The sequence below is a fragment of the Monopterus albus genome, unplaced genomic scaffold, assembly GCF_001952655.1.
Source record: "Monopterus albus unplaced genomic scaffold, M_albus_1.0 scaffold65.1, whole genome shotgun sequence".
Taxonomy (NCBI): Eukaryota; Metazoa; Chordata; class Actinopteri; order Synbranchiformes; family Synbranchidae; genus Monopterus; species Monopterus albus.
This window is the reverse complement of record NW_018127945.1, coordinates 1,770,755-1,784,724: the sequence shown is the minus strand read 5'-3', so window position 1 is coordinate 1,784,724 and position 13,970 is coordinate 1,770,755. Positions and strand designations below refer to the sequence as shown.

General features: G+C 40.5%; 1 protein-coding gene across 1 annotated transcript in view; it reads right to left on the bottom strand.

Moving 5' to 3' along the window:
- The window catches only part of uba2 (ubiquitin-like modifier activating enzyme 2), a 21,315-nt gene that overhangs the window by 2,579 nt on the left and 4,766 nt on the right, over nt 1-13,970 (bottom strand). Inside the window, exons 4-16 of the mRNA XM_020604412.1 lie at nt 12,930-12,994; nt 12,738-12,838; nt 12,449-12,570; nt 12,194-12,261; nt 11,913-12,034; nt 11,036-11,135; nt 9,503-9,654; nt 7,975-8,068; nt 7,670-7,782; nt 4,681-4,836; nt 4,319-4,415; nt 1,158-1,263; nt 879-1,021 (exon numbers count right to left, since the gene is read on the bottom strand). Coding sequence (XP_020460068.1) covers nt 879-1,021; nt 1,158-1,263; nt 4,319-4,415; nt 4,681-4,836; nt 7,670-7,782; nt 7,975-8,068; nt 9,503-9,654; nt 11,036-11,135; nt 11,913-12,034; nt 12,194-12,261; nt 12,449-12,570; nt 12,738-12,838; nt 12,930-12,994 — 1,439 coding nt within the window. The remainder of the gene's footprint in view (nt 1-878; nt 1,022-1,157; nt 1,264-4,318; nt 4,416-4,680; nt 4,837-7,669; nt 7,783-7,974; nt 8,069-9,502; nt 9,655-11,035; nt 11,136-11,912; nt 12,035-12,193; nt 12,262-12,448; nt 12,571-12,737; nt 12,839-12,929; nt 12,995-13,970) is intronic.

Here is a 13,970-nt window from a genome sequence, read left to right as displayed (position 1 = left end):
TTTTTTTTTTTTTTTTAAACACATTGCAGTCAGAAATCCAGATCTCACTTCACATAATAAAAGTCAGTAAGCACACTAGGGCAGTGGTTTACAAAGTGTGAGGTATGCCCCCCTGGGGGGAACGCGAGGACCAAGCACCCAAGTTTGGGGTTCAAGATGCAGGAGTTTGTTGATATAAGCTAGAGCAATTGCAGTCATGGAGTAAAGTAACAGACATTTAGCAGTGTGAATACCAAGGCAGCCAAAGCATCATATTGTGTTGTGTTACACATGATCTGTTTTCATGATATCCTCTGAGGGGAAGCTCACTTTCTCACACTTTGAAAACCCCTGCTCTAGTGTAATGATACAGTATAGCACATACAGTCACGGCCAAAAATATCGGCACCTTTGCATTTCTGTCGAATAACTTGCCATTTTTCCCAGAAAATTGTTGCAATCATAAATTCTTTATTACCAGCACCTGTTGATTGCCACAGGTGAGGTTCATTACAAATTAAAGCAGCATCACATGTTTCAAATACAACTATTTGATGATTTTGAAAAGGTGTCAATAATTCTGTCCAGTTCATTTTTGGAGTTCTATGTGGAATGGATCAGATTTAGCTTTTTTCAGCTGGTTTGTGTTGTTCCAATGCAAGCAAAAGAAATAAGCATTGGAATACCAAAGAATGTGTGATTACAACAATTTTCTAGAAGAAGTGGTGTGTTATCTGACAGAAATGCCGGTGTGCCAATATTTTTGGCCATGGCTGTATGTGCTATGTCATGACTGTAGATCCCTGCACATTCCCAGTCTCCCATTCACTAAACAGACAGAGCTAAAATAATTAGCAACACTGTTCCATAAATCCAAGAACAAGGATTACCCCCCCAACCTTTAGAGGAGGTGGACGGCTGGGCAGAGTCCTTATTGCCGTTGGTGATGCTGTTAACCTCTTCTGGGTTACTCTGAGGGAGTGGAGCTTTGTCGGGAGCCTCGCCTACCACCTCGAATTCCACATCTCGCTCTAGTTCCTCACTGCCATCGAAGACAGACACCACAACATGATATTTTCAGGTTCACTCACTGGAGCACCATCATTAAAACAAAATATATGGGCACATTGAACCTTACACAGTGCATTCAAATAATCCATATATACCAAGGAACATACATGTGAATGACGCTGATGAGGAGTGTGTAGTCTTGTAGGAAGTCATCGGCTTGCAGACGACTTCCATTGCGGATCCCAAAGTCGGCAAGAAATTTGCTGTTGTTGGCTGTTAAAACAGGATGGGCATTACATACACACAAATACACGCCTGTAGTACCATACATGTATGGACAATGCTCTTTTATTCCCGCTCCTTAGCACCTACTCATATACACCAAATTCCAAGTGTGACTGTAAACTACAAAACATATTAAAATACATAGTAAGTGATATTTATATACATTTAGGTACTCTGGTATAATTAACTCTGCATTATATCATTCACATTTCATCACATAACATATCCTCTGAGCAGTGAACAAGATGCTCTGATCTGCACAATAATCAACAAATGTTAATAGAGCGCTCACTTCTGTGAGCAATCAGTTTTTTTTTTTAGAATTACTATCATCGCTAACATTACCGTCATCCTCTTATTCCCTCCTCTTGCCTGCCCTCTACCTTTCTGTCTCAAGCCTCCTGCTATTCATCCTGTGCTTCTTCCTGCCACCTTTCTCTCTCACTCTTCTCAGAGATATGAGCACAACTGTTTCTTCTCTTCCTACCTTCTGCCTCACGGTCCATCTCCTCTAGTGGTTTACTGATATGGGTTTTTCAACGGCCAATGCCAATGGCAAATTTATTTATTTATTTATTTATTTTGAGAGCGGAGAGGTGCAGAGATGTTTCCCCTCTTTTAGCATCAGATAAAAAAAAAAACAATTTAATAACAAATAAGAGGCATTTGCTACAATCTGCACATACCTTATTATTTAAAAATTAAAAAATACTCAAATCATCAAAATATCAAACTTTAATAAACCTTTATCAATAAAAATAAAACATTTAAGCAGGGCTCTAGATAAACATTCCACACCAGTGGCACCAACTCTGTCTTATAATGTGATGCAAAAGAATCTGTATTTTTCACAATTATTTTAAACGCCCTTACCATTCAATGTGGATTTCTTATATTTACAATGACATTCAGACAGAGGGAGACTTATGGGACACAATAAATAGGAAAACCACTTCTGGAACAAGGTTCTACCTCTTTTTATGCAGTCACCGTGGTGCTCTACACTATAAACCCAGAATTGGTTTTAAATAAACCTCCAAGTGGGTCATTAATTATTCTTTAGTAAAAAATTTTCTCCTTACTAGATCAGATTAGTGGTTTTCACTACTCAGCTGAAATGTTCGATGCAATGATCATGTTAAGCAGAGATAACTTAGTATGTTAGGTTTCTGTAGGGGAGGGGCCATTCGAACAGGTAGCTATTCTATTTCAACTGAGGTATAAACTGATGAACTGTGTGCATACATAGCCGTTTGAGTACATGATGCATTTGTAGCCCTGAAGAAGAATTTCTGCTCTTTGCTGGTGTCTGTGTTGGACTTCATGTACAGTTCAGCTAGTGCCGCTCATTTCTGGGCCAAAGTCACTAGAAGCCTACTAATTAAAGGACTGATGGTGGGTTTCAGTGACTACTATCTTCAAACTGGGACATCACTAGATGTGAGCAGTGTGTATGAGCGACTTTAGTGTTTGACAATGCTCTTTTATTCCCGCTCCTTAGCACCTACTCATATACACCAAATTCCAGTGTCTGGCTCCCTGTAAAATCCGGAATAGACTTTAAAATTCTTCTACTAACATACAAAGCCCTTAATGACAAGGCTCCATCGTTTATCGTATCTTAAAGACCTCGTAGAGCCTTATCATCCTAACAGAGCACTTCGCTCTCACAGTGCAGGTTTACTTGTGGTTCCTAGAGTCCACAGAAGTAGAATGGGAGGCAGAGCCTTTAGCTATCAAGCTCCTCTCCTATGGAACCAACTCCCAGTCTCAGTTTGGGAGGCGGACACCCTCTCTACCTTTAAGATTAGACTTAAGACTTTCCTTTTTGATAAAGCTTATAGTTAGGGCTGGATCAGGTGACCCTGAGCCTTCCCTTAGTTATGCTGCTATAGGCCTAGGCTGCTGGGGGGCCCCATGATGCTCTGAGTTTCTCTCTTCCTCCCCTTTTCTCTCTCTGTGCTTCTATATGCCACCACTACACATCACTAACTTTGTGTCTCCTCTCTCTCTCTCTCTCTCTGTACCTTTCTGCAGGTTGCCCTGGCCCTGGAGCTCTACGTCTCTGATGAGTAGTCACTGGCCACATCAACCTGACCAGTGTTTGATTGTTTGTTGTGTCTTGTTGCTTTTCTTTTGTCTCTCTACTATCCACTCACCCCAACCAGTCGAGGCAGAAGGCCGGGATCTATCGGAGGTTTCTTCCATTAAAGGGAATTTTTTTCCTCCCCGCTGTCGCCAAGTGCTTGCTCAAGGGGGATTTGTTGGGTTTTCCTCTACAATAATAGTAAGGTCTCTAGACCTTAATTTGTAAAGTGTCCTGAGACGACTTTTGTTGTGATTTGGCGCTATACAAATAAAATCTGAATTGAATTGAATTAAACAGACTAACACAGGTGATCTATCTGATTTAAGCAGCTGTCTGTGCTGATTATACTTGCACCAAAATAAAAAATAGACTTGAAGCTTAAAAAAACGGGTCCAGGGATGAAGCGCATCTCTTAGTCAGTGTGGATCAACACATTTAATAGATTGAAGTCTCTGCTTTGTGAGAGGGGCGAGCAACAGACCTGCAGATTGTTGATGAGAGTATCGCAGAGATTGTTACATCTGTCCACCATTCCTACAGTGAGAGCAGTCGCTCGTGCATAGCCTGTTTATTTTGCAGTTGTGCAACCTTTGAAAGTCACTCGCACCTCAAATAAATTTGGTCACAAATGCGACCGATCGCTCGCAGTCTGGAGCTCTGTATTAGTGTAATTAACAGCTGCATTTTCCTGAGACAACATACATTTATAAATACTTGCACTGCACACTGTTTTAGCACCCACATTTGTCTGCAGACACAATGGCCGATCAGAGTTATAGGCCGATGCCAATCATGTAAAAATGCAAAGTCGGCCCAATTAATCTGTCAACCACTCATCTTCTCTTGTCCTCATGCTCCCCTCTATATTCAAACAACCTTTTTAAGTTCCATTAGCTTAAGTTAAGAAAAAATTCTTACAGAGATAGTAAAATGTAAACATCTAAACACCTTTACCTTCTGTCTCTCCTTCCTCAGAGGAGATGAGGATGGTCCCTTTCCCATCTTCTATCTGAACATCTGGAGCCACCATGCCAAACCTCTCCTTCAGAATCTGAATGTGAATACAGAAAACATCAAATCAAATACACGAGGCAACAGTAAACATCTCACCATTTCCAATCCAGCAGCAACAATCCCAGACCCACCAGTGGTGTAGTGTACTGTAGTTTATAAGAAAAACTGTCCCATTACGACAGTTACGCAGTATGTCAAAATCAGATTAGTGGTGTTCAACATCATCACATTCACTGGGATAGAGGAATGTTCACTTATAGGCTCAGTTTGGTCAACATGCAGAAACCAGGTTAATGTATTACCCTGTCCTGCAGAGAAAGAACCGTGGTTTTGTGGACATTGAGTTTGACTGTGACTTCAGGCTTGCTAGCGCAGACATAGCAGCTGGTGCTAGGTGGGTCCAGGACACATGGGACCAGCAGCTTCTTCCTGAGGTTTGGACACTTGTTTAGGAAGATCTAGAGAAGAGACAAATGAAGGACAGTTTGATAGGTTAAACAATGGTGCTGTCAGAAAGGATGCTACTCCAAACCCAGTTATTGTGTGGATGTTGTAACAGCAGCATCCACACTATGTTTTCCTGTTCTTTATTTCTATTTTCTTCAATCTGTTTTTCGGCACTTACCTACTCCAGCATACCTTCAGCTAGGAGAACCATTCAAATATCAAAATATTCAGCTCTTTAAAGACATGTGCTTGTATTATTCTTATTTGTAACATTTATACTTTTTTAAATATTAAGTTTTTTCAGCAAATTTTGCCAGATCAAATGAATGGGACAATTTTTCACATCTTAACTTCAGCATACACCGAGCTAGAAACATTTATATTAACAATTATATTTTATTTTTCATTTCAATAACCACACTCCAGTAGTCCTCAGGGGGTACTATTACTCACACACTCACACACACATCTCCCTACTTTGTGGGGACCAATGGGAAAATTTTCACATCTTAATAGTTCAGCATACTTTCAGCTAGAAAAGTCATTCAGGTGTGCAAATGTTCAGCATTTTCAGGGCAATCCATTCCTGCTTGCATTTATTGCATCTCATCCATCAGATTATTCAACAAAGAACTTCAGCCATTTCTTCTCATCCTACAGCTGTTTCAGCAATTGCTTTCAGACATTTTCAGGGTGACCCTTCAGCTCATTGGCATCCACACATTTTCAACAGGAAATGTATTTTTGTGGTATTTATCATTACTCTCAACTTAGATGAAGATCAGATCACATTTTATGACAAATTAATCCAGCATTTTCAGGGCAATCCTTCAGCATATCTGCATCCACGCGCATTTTCGACAGGAAACACATTTCTCTAGTTCTAGTATGGGTTTTGGGTGGAACAATTCAATTAAGGTTGTGCCAAGTTAAGATGGCTGGCTTATTCTGTTATTAACATAGTTCCTATGGCACTCTGCAAAATATTTCACCTTTTATTGTCTGATTTTACACCGGAGGAGGCAGCTGGCCACTGTATGCTGCCATACAGCATATTCTCTCTCTCTATATATATATTTTCATTGCGCAAGAGCACAAAGCAAATGTACAGCAATAAAAACATAGTAATACAATATCAGTTAAGAACACTCAAAAACACACAGAAGCCAAATGGATATCCAGCGTCTGATATAGGCCAACTCCCACCCAGCCGGCTCTCCCACCGGGGGCTTAACCGTGGTGGCCCAGAGGAGCAATACACACACTAATATATTAAAACTAGTTAAGAAATAAATTATTAAAGGTGACGAAAATCGGTGAACACGCTAAACATTAAAAGCTTGTTTGAAAAGATGCGTTTTTAACACTGACTTAAACGCTGCCGGCTCAATATTATACTTGCAACCCTTACATGAGGTCTACAGTACAGGAAAATGTATCGAATACATTTCGCGATACAAAAACATCATGAAATGTATCACTTTGTCTAGCGATATACATTGTGTGGTCTTCAAATATCAGCAGCATCATATTTTTGTAAATACGATAGCCTAACAGAATCAGAATCACATTTATTGACCAAGTATGTTTAAACACAAGGAATTTGACTCCCATACAGAATACAAGTCAATATAGCCACCATTAACATACATTTTCCATTGCCTACTCCACAATTTGTACTGCAGAGGGTGTAGTCACCTTTGTTATACAAAGTGATCTCCTGGAGCCTACACTTCTAAAGATGGTGGCGGCAGGGGGCGACATCGCTAATACAGAGATAGAAAAAGCACCACCAGCATTGAAGTCATGGGTATGGCAGTATTTCAGCTTTCCAGTTAAATGAGGAGAAAATGAAAGAGTTGCTGACAAGACAAAGGCAATCTACAAATTGCACAAGACATAATGCACTACACAACAGCTAACGCAACCAATGTGAGCACTCATCTCCACCACTACTATACAGACACAGCAAAGAGAAAAAAAACTGCCACGAGACCAGACAATTTTTTAGCCCTCTCCGACAAACCAGTGTGCAAGCTAAAGAAATAACCGACCTACAGTCATTTTTCATAGTCAAATAAATCTATTCCTGAGCTATTCCTACAACTTCAGCTACTATCAAACATGTCTTTTCCGCTGCCTGAGACATTGGTAGCTCCATATCTACTATATGCTGCTACAGATAAAAAAAAAAAGCTTCCTTAATTTCCTGGATTTAGAATTCTTCAGTGAGCTCATTTGTGGAGTCACTCCTTTGGCCCTGCACTGAAAGCAACCTTGCTTGACAGCTCGTAATCAAGGTAAACTGACTGTTCAAGAATTCAGCCTAGTGGTTTTGTTGATCTTGCACAGGATCAGTTTAAATATACAGTAGTAACAGGCAGCTATACTTTCAAGCAGTTTGGTTTATTTGTTGGTCATTTTAGGTTACCGTTTTAATTTGAGATTACATTTCTTTATTTTGGTATCGTACTGCGAATCCACATTAAAAGTGGCACCTAAGTATTACTAAAGTGCTCAGCCCATTTCAATCCATACCAGCCCCATCTCTGGAGGATTACACCTCACTAAAACAAGAGTGATGTGCATTTCAGCGCTTGTCCCTGAGTCAAGGACATTTCAGACACTTAGTTTAAACACTTCCATTTAATATAAACAGAAGTGTGTCTGATTAATGAGACGGAGAAGTGACAGAAATGCTATCAGCGTTGATTAGCCATTAGTCACAAAGAATGTACTAATGGCTGTTTAACTGGTCACACATATACAAACAAAAAAACTTCCTTGATCCTTAGCCCAAATCAAGTCTGACAGTTATGGCCACCTGGTTTTAGCAGAACTTACCGTGCAACAGGATTCCAGTTCCCCCGACAGGATCTTGAGCCCCTCCAGCACGATGAGGCCAGCAATGATAGCGTTGGTTGTAGCAATAGCTGGGATGATGTTTCCTGCCATGGCTGAAACAATCAAATCTAATTATTCATCCTCTTGAGTAGAAAAATTCATCTGAGAGTAGATATATGCTACTTTGTAACAGAATGGAATACAATTAAGTAATTTAGATCTTGTACAGCAGCATATTCTAGCACAGTAGTATGTTTCCAATGTAACCTATTCTCTGTTGAAAATGTGACATGCAACCAGCTTACACTTTACGTCGAAGCGGCTCTTCATGTTCATGCTAAAGATGTGCATACGTAGGTTTGCTGCTGCAGTAACAAAGTCCATGGCTGGGGGGTCATCCTGACAACAAGAAGGGCAGACAAGGCATTAAACTGACACGTGCCAGTCACACATGTGGCTGTGTATCCTCTACAAAGGGACCTCAAACATGAAGCTTGTTTCTTTTTACAATTTTTACAATTAAAAGACAAATATATATGCACCCCCCTGTGTTTTCTGGAGGTTTAGTCAGCAGTTTTATTATATTTAGATGTTTACAGCCAGTATGTCATCATTCCCTCTGTTTACTGGTTTGTGTTTGGAAGGGTAGAGAAGCATTATTAGATGAGTTTGTAAGATGGACAATATATCCTTCCATATGGAAAAGAGTCAAGAGTCCAACAATGTTTTTTTAGGTATGACACTGTACAAGAGACATCAAAGAAAGTAATAATACTTAGGAAACCAAGTGAGAATTTTTTTTTTTTTTTTACTTCCGCCCAGTTATTATGCTACTTCTTTTAAAAAGAAGTCAGCTGTGCAGACTTGAGAGTTTGTAGTGATGAAAACAACTTTTAAAAAGTCAGCTGATTATGTTGGAAAGAGCATCAATATCCTGAGCACTGGCTGATGGAAGCATACAAAAAACGGTTTTGGACAAATTGAGAGAGGCTCTTTTTCAAAAACCAGTGAGAAAGGATCATTCTCAGGCTGTCAGCTGCCTTGTTACATACAGTATAATCCTTTTAATCTGTTTTCAGTTCACTCTTTATAAACACTGGCACATACTTAATGTATAACTCGTAACTCTTGCAAAGTTAGCTAATGTATATTTTGTCGTCCTTGTGAAATTATGTAAAAAAAACAATTAAATGGAGAATCCAACACTGATGGAACAATCGATTGGCTGGCTGAGAGTGTAAATGGCCAGTTCTCAGCGTGATCACTGAGATTTCCGATTCTGTGTCGATCAGAATTAGAGACAAGCACTTGGTGTACACACAAAAAAAATAATAATAATAATAAAACACACTAAGGAGGCTCCAGAGGCACCTTGGAGAAGGGAAAACTACATCCAAATCTCCAACAAATAGTACACAATAAGGGAATTATGGCTACACATGAGGCGCATGCATATGTACAGTGTATCCAACCTGCGGTAAAACACAACAAATACAAACACACACTTCAAAAAGAACCGTGCGCTCAGCAGTATGAAATTCTTCTGTAACCTGTTGCACCTGTTTGTTTGGAGATGTATAAATATTGCACTTCATTGTTAGTTGGAGGTTAGAGTGAGGGAAAGTAAAATTTTATTACAATGTTTTATTTTTATTACAATTTAATTTAATTTTTCATTAAAAAATATTTACAACAATGCCTGTGCCAATTGCAGTTCTTAGAGTGAAAGAAAGTCAGAACCGGCAGGTAAGACAAAAAAAAAAAAAGGAATTCTGAAGCAGCCCAGAAAACTGTGATTGGTGCATCTCAATTATTTATGTATTTGTGTGTTACCTTGTCCCAGACCAGCTCAGCATTCTCTCCCTTCTCCTGCAGCTGTGAGCGGAGCTTCTCCACACTATGCTGAAAGAGCTGGCAGTAACCCCAAACACCCAGAACCTGCTGGTCCTTCAAACCTGGACCCGCAGCCTCCTCCTGAGGACACACTGGGCAACACAGGAACAATCACCATACTGACTGCATTATAAGCATTGTTTTTGCAACAAGGGAAAAATGTTAATGTTCAAAAGATATGCACAGTTCTGGACAGGGCTGCTGCAATTACCTGTTCCTGGCGCAACTTAATGATCACAATAAGATGTTCATTCCAGAGATGACACTAGACACTGGTGTTGCCCGTTTTTGACAGAGAGGGTCATAAAAATTCCATCATAATTTATTATTACCCATTGATTTAATTTGGATGTTTTATATCATATTTCATGGGATAATAATTAATATACAAACAAGCTTATGTGCAGCCACTTTTCATGTCAACACCATATTAAGCAGATGACTTTTTCCAGAGTGACACTGTATCTATTGTACATTAGCAGGTAAATATGAATACGGCAATTTTTAAAAATTAGACAATTACCATTTAAATATGAACAGCCCATTTACAAGAAGGTAGGCTAACTGAATTGGACTCAGCTGACCCGCTGTAACCCGCTACAGAGGTGACTGTCTTTAGATTTCTCATGGCCCTTAAAATTTAATCTGAAAGTTGAATCCTCTCTGCTGCCACACTGGAGACTGGACTTGCCAGCTCTGCTTCAGTCACAGCTTTGAATTTGGGAAACATTTCTCTCTAGAAGTGAGAACGTGGTTCCCTGATCTTGACACATTCACTTCATCAGGAGGAATCTGCAGCATGTGCTCCTTTTGCACCAGAGGCACAGCTGCACCACTCTGTCACTCGTAGTGGTCACAGATGCTCTCCGTTGCTTGCAGTCCATGTCCATGGCTCTGCAACATGCTGTCAGCTCCCAGAAATCAGGGGTGGGCAATCCCGGTATTCCTGTTTGACTGAACACACCTGATCAAGGTAATCAGCTGTGGTCAGGGATAGTTGGGAAATCAAGCAGGGCAGAGGCCCTCCAGGATCGGAATTGCCCACCCCTTCCCAGATAGCAAACTGTGGTGAATAGGTCTTGATTATCCATCATCCAGCTCTTTCCTCGTTTTTCACTTTGTTTATCAACGTCATAGCAGTTACTGGGCTCTTTAGTAGCCTAACCTTCAGTTAGTGTAGCTCAACCTTTGTGTTCCAATTTAGAGTTTTCCTTCATTATTAAAAAGAATTCCGGCAATGACAAAATATTCAGTTAACAGAACCATATATTCAGAGTAGCCCTGGGATAACGACTCAGGAGTGGCCGCGTGTCCTTACCATGACTGTACCAAGTCAGAATGTCTAATGTGCCCTAAACACTAAGTCACTATTCACAGGTACGCCATGGCCTGTAAAGCCTATAGCGCTCTAATCTGTCTATGTGTGACAGACAACTAACATCATTTCTCACATCAATATTTAAACAGACATACCACTGTTCTCAAGCTGCTGCCAGTCCAGAGGTGTTGGAGCTTTCCTCTTCTTCCACAGCTTGTCCATGGCCAGCAGGTACATGATGTCATCTTTGAAAAGCTGGAGAAGGTGGCCAATCATAACCAACACCATTAGGCTCATAGTGGTAACACATTAGCACATTGCTGCTAAAAGCAACATTAGAAATGCAAAACAACATTTAGACAACTTAAAAATGCAACAAAGCTTTTTACAACTGTACTGCAAAGTGTCTTTTCCTGCTGTATGTTGCAGTAAAAGCACAAACTTAACAGACTTTTGCTCTAGGAGTACTGACTCCCATTTATATTTTGTCAGTAGCAGAACATGCATATTTTATTACACATCAGCTTGCAGAGCCTGATGAATGAAACCCTCCTACACTTACCATGTGTCTAACTCCACCTCATGTAAACCTAACTTGTAGAACTCTCTATAATCTAATCCAAAAATATTCAAACCAATCACAAGATGTTATTCCCTGCCACCAATAATGGTGGAGACAGTGAATGAAGCTATGGAAGAATTTCACCACATTCAGCTGGTCAGCCTGTAAACAGCCCAGTAATCAATATAACATGCAGTACTTCTATTTAGATGTAAAGCTGTTATTTTAACTAGTATGTCAACACACACAATTATTTTTCAGTGTGAGTATACTGCCTGCCCAGAGACTGATACATACTTGGCCTAAGAAACACGCAACAATGTGAAACACAATGAGCATTCATCACATTCTGGCACAGTAAAGTACCATATGTAATCTAAATGCTGGATTACAAATAAGCCGTTCTGTATACCAACGTGTATCCCACACGCTTGCCCAAGCATTAAAGGCATCTGAAACAGCCCTTTTACCTTGTTGAAGAGTTTGACGGGGTCATATCCAGTGGAGCGGGCCCATTCTTTGGTGGAAACACGCTTGATGTCCCCATCTTTTTCTGAAGCTGAGGCACGAGCTGCAGCCTCGTCTGGGTTCCCTGTATACAGAACACACATGTTTCACACAGTGTAGCATGCTATTCACTATTCAGCCTGTTGTGTCACAGATGGAGTGAAGACGAGGTGAAGAAATGCTCATCAGATCAGAGAACTCAACAGATATTGTGAAACAAACGCAACGGCACCATCTCACTCACATGCAGCCTCTGGGTCGGCTGTGTCAGGTGACACCTCTTGATCTGCATCCTCTTCTCCAAAGAGTTGACTGTAGCGGCAGACAATGATGACATTAGCGTACTGACCTCTAGAGTTTCTCGTGTATTATAATAACATACTGTATATTCTACATCACTATCACATGTGGCAGCCAGTCTAGAGGCCGTTTACTGTCCAGTACATTTTCACTGTAGTCTACTTGAACACTGCTTCATTATAATGTGAATGAGCCTTACTTGAAGAGATACTTAGCCCAGACAATGCAATGTATGGGCTCAGATGGCGTGTTTCTTATGGTGCATCCTGGGAAGGTCTTCTGGGTAGGCTTAGGCTGGCACTCATAGCACTCTGTCACTCCCTGAGGGAGGAGAAGAGGGTGCAAAGGTAGGAAAAAAAAATGAGGAGCGATACAAAGTGAGGTAAGATACTCAAACCTTAAATAAACATGTGCAAGAAAGCAATACCTTTCCTAGACAGGATATGAATTTGGTGGATTTTAACACAACCAAAGTGTGCTTGCTCTACCTTCTTGATGACTGTGACTTGGCCCAGGTATCCAGCTGTGCCACTCTCTATCAGAGGGATATCAGCTGCCAAACACATCCTGTTCACATGGTTACGGGCAGCTACGAAAGAAAAGGCGTTTCATTTTCCTAATAATTCCAAAGTGTTGGCTGTTAGGAGTAATAAAAACAATTCTTAAGTATTTAAGGACACCTCTGTTATCCAGGGCATTCATCACCAGTGCAAATCTTCTGAAGAACTCCACATTGTAATCAGGGCTGTTGGAAAGATAAAAAGATTGCTGTTCCTGGGTTCCATGTCAAAGAACAAATACAGACCTGCCAACCTTGAATAAACTCTTGATGTGACACATCAGTGGGGTAATTTTTATCACATGTGGACCGACGCCAGTTGTCCCGGTGTGAATTAGGGTCAATGTTTGGACAGAGATTTCAAAACAGAGTTGTAGATGGATGACAAATTGTGTCTTAGTCCAACACCCCTGTTTGGACAAAAAATAGTGTCCCTGACTCCTCTCTGAAACTAGCGATGTTCTCTGGAGAGGATCTGGACTCAAAAAGAATGTCCTTTGTCCTTCAGGTGGAGGTGGACTGCTGACTCTGGTCCACTGGAGTTGGCCCTCCTGTGTTGGGTCATGCGCTTGTGCAGCGGCTGCTTAGTTTCACCAATGTACAAGTCGTTACACTCCTGACTACACTTAATTGCATACACCACATCACTCTGTGTCTCTGTGTTTTGTCCTTCGGGTGGATCGGTCTCTGCGGCAGGGTGTTCCCTGGTTTAAAGTTGACTGGGATATTTTGGTTGCGAAAGATCCTTTTTAGCTTTTCTGATAAACCAGCCACTATTTTTTTTCTACGCTTTTCCAGCTTACTATGACCTGGATGACTGAGAATCTGCACAGACAGACTGCAGAATGCACACCGAGGAAGCCTGGAGATTGGCCATCTCTCCCAGTAACTTTCTAGGAACTTCTGCAGGGCATGTATTCACCTTTTTTTCAGCTACAAAGCACATTACAATTATGGGTTTGCTACAATAAATTATATTATGAATTCTATGAAAAGGCAATACACATGGGCAATACAACAACTTACTTTGCCAACTTAAATGATTGGTGAACAAACAGGCTAGCTTGCATATAGCTATACATACATAAGTTAACTAAAATCACAATCTGAACTTTCCACATCTACCCAGTCAAGATACCTCTGTAAAGGAGTTCAAAGAAAT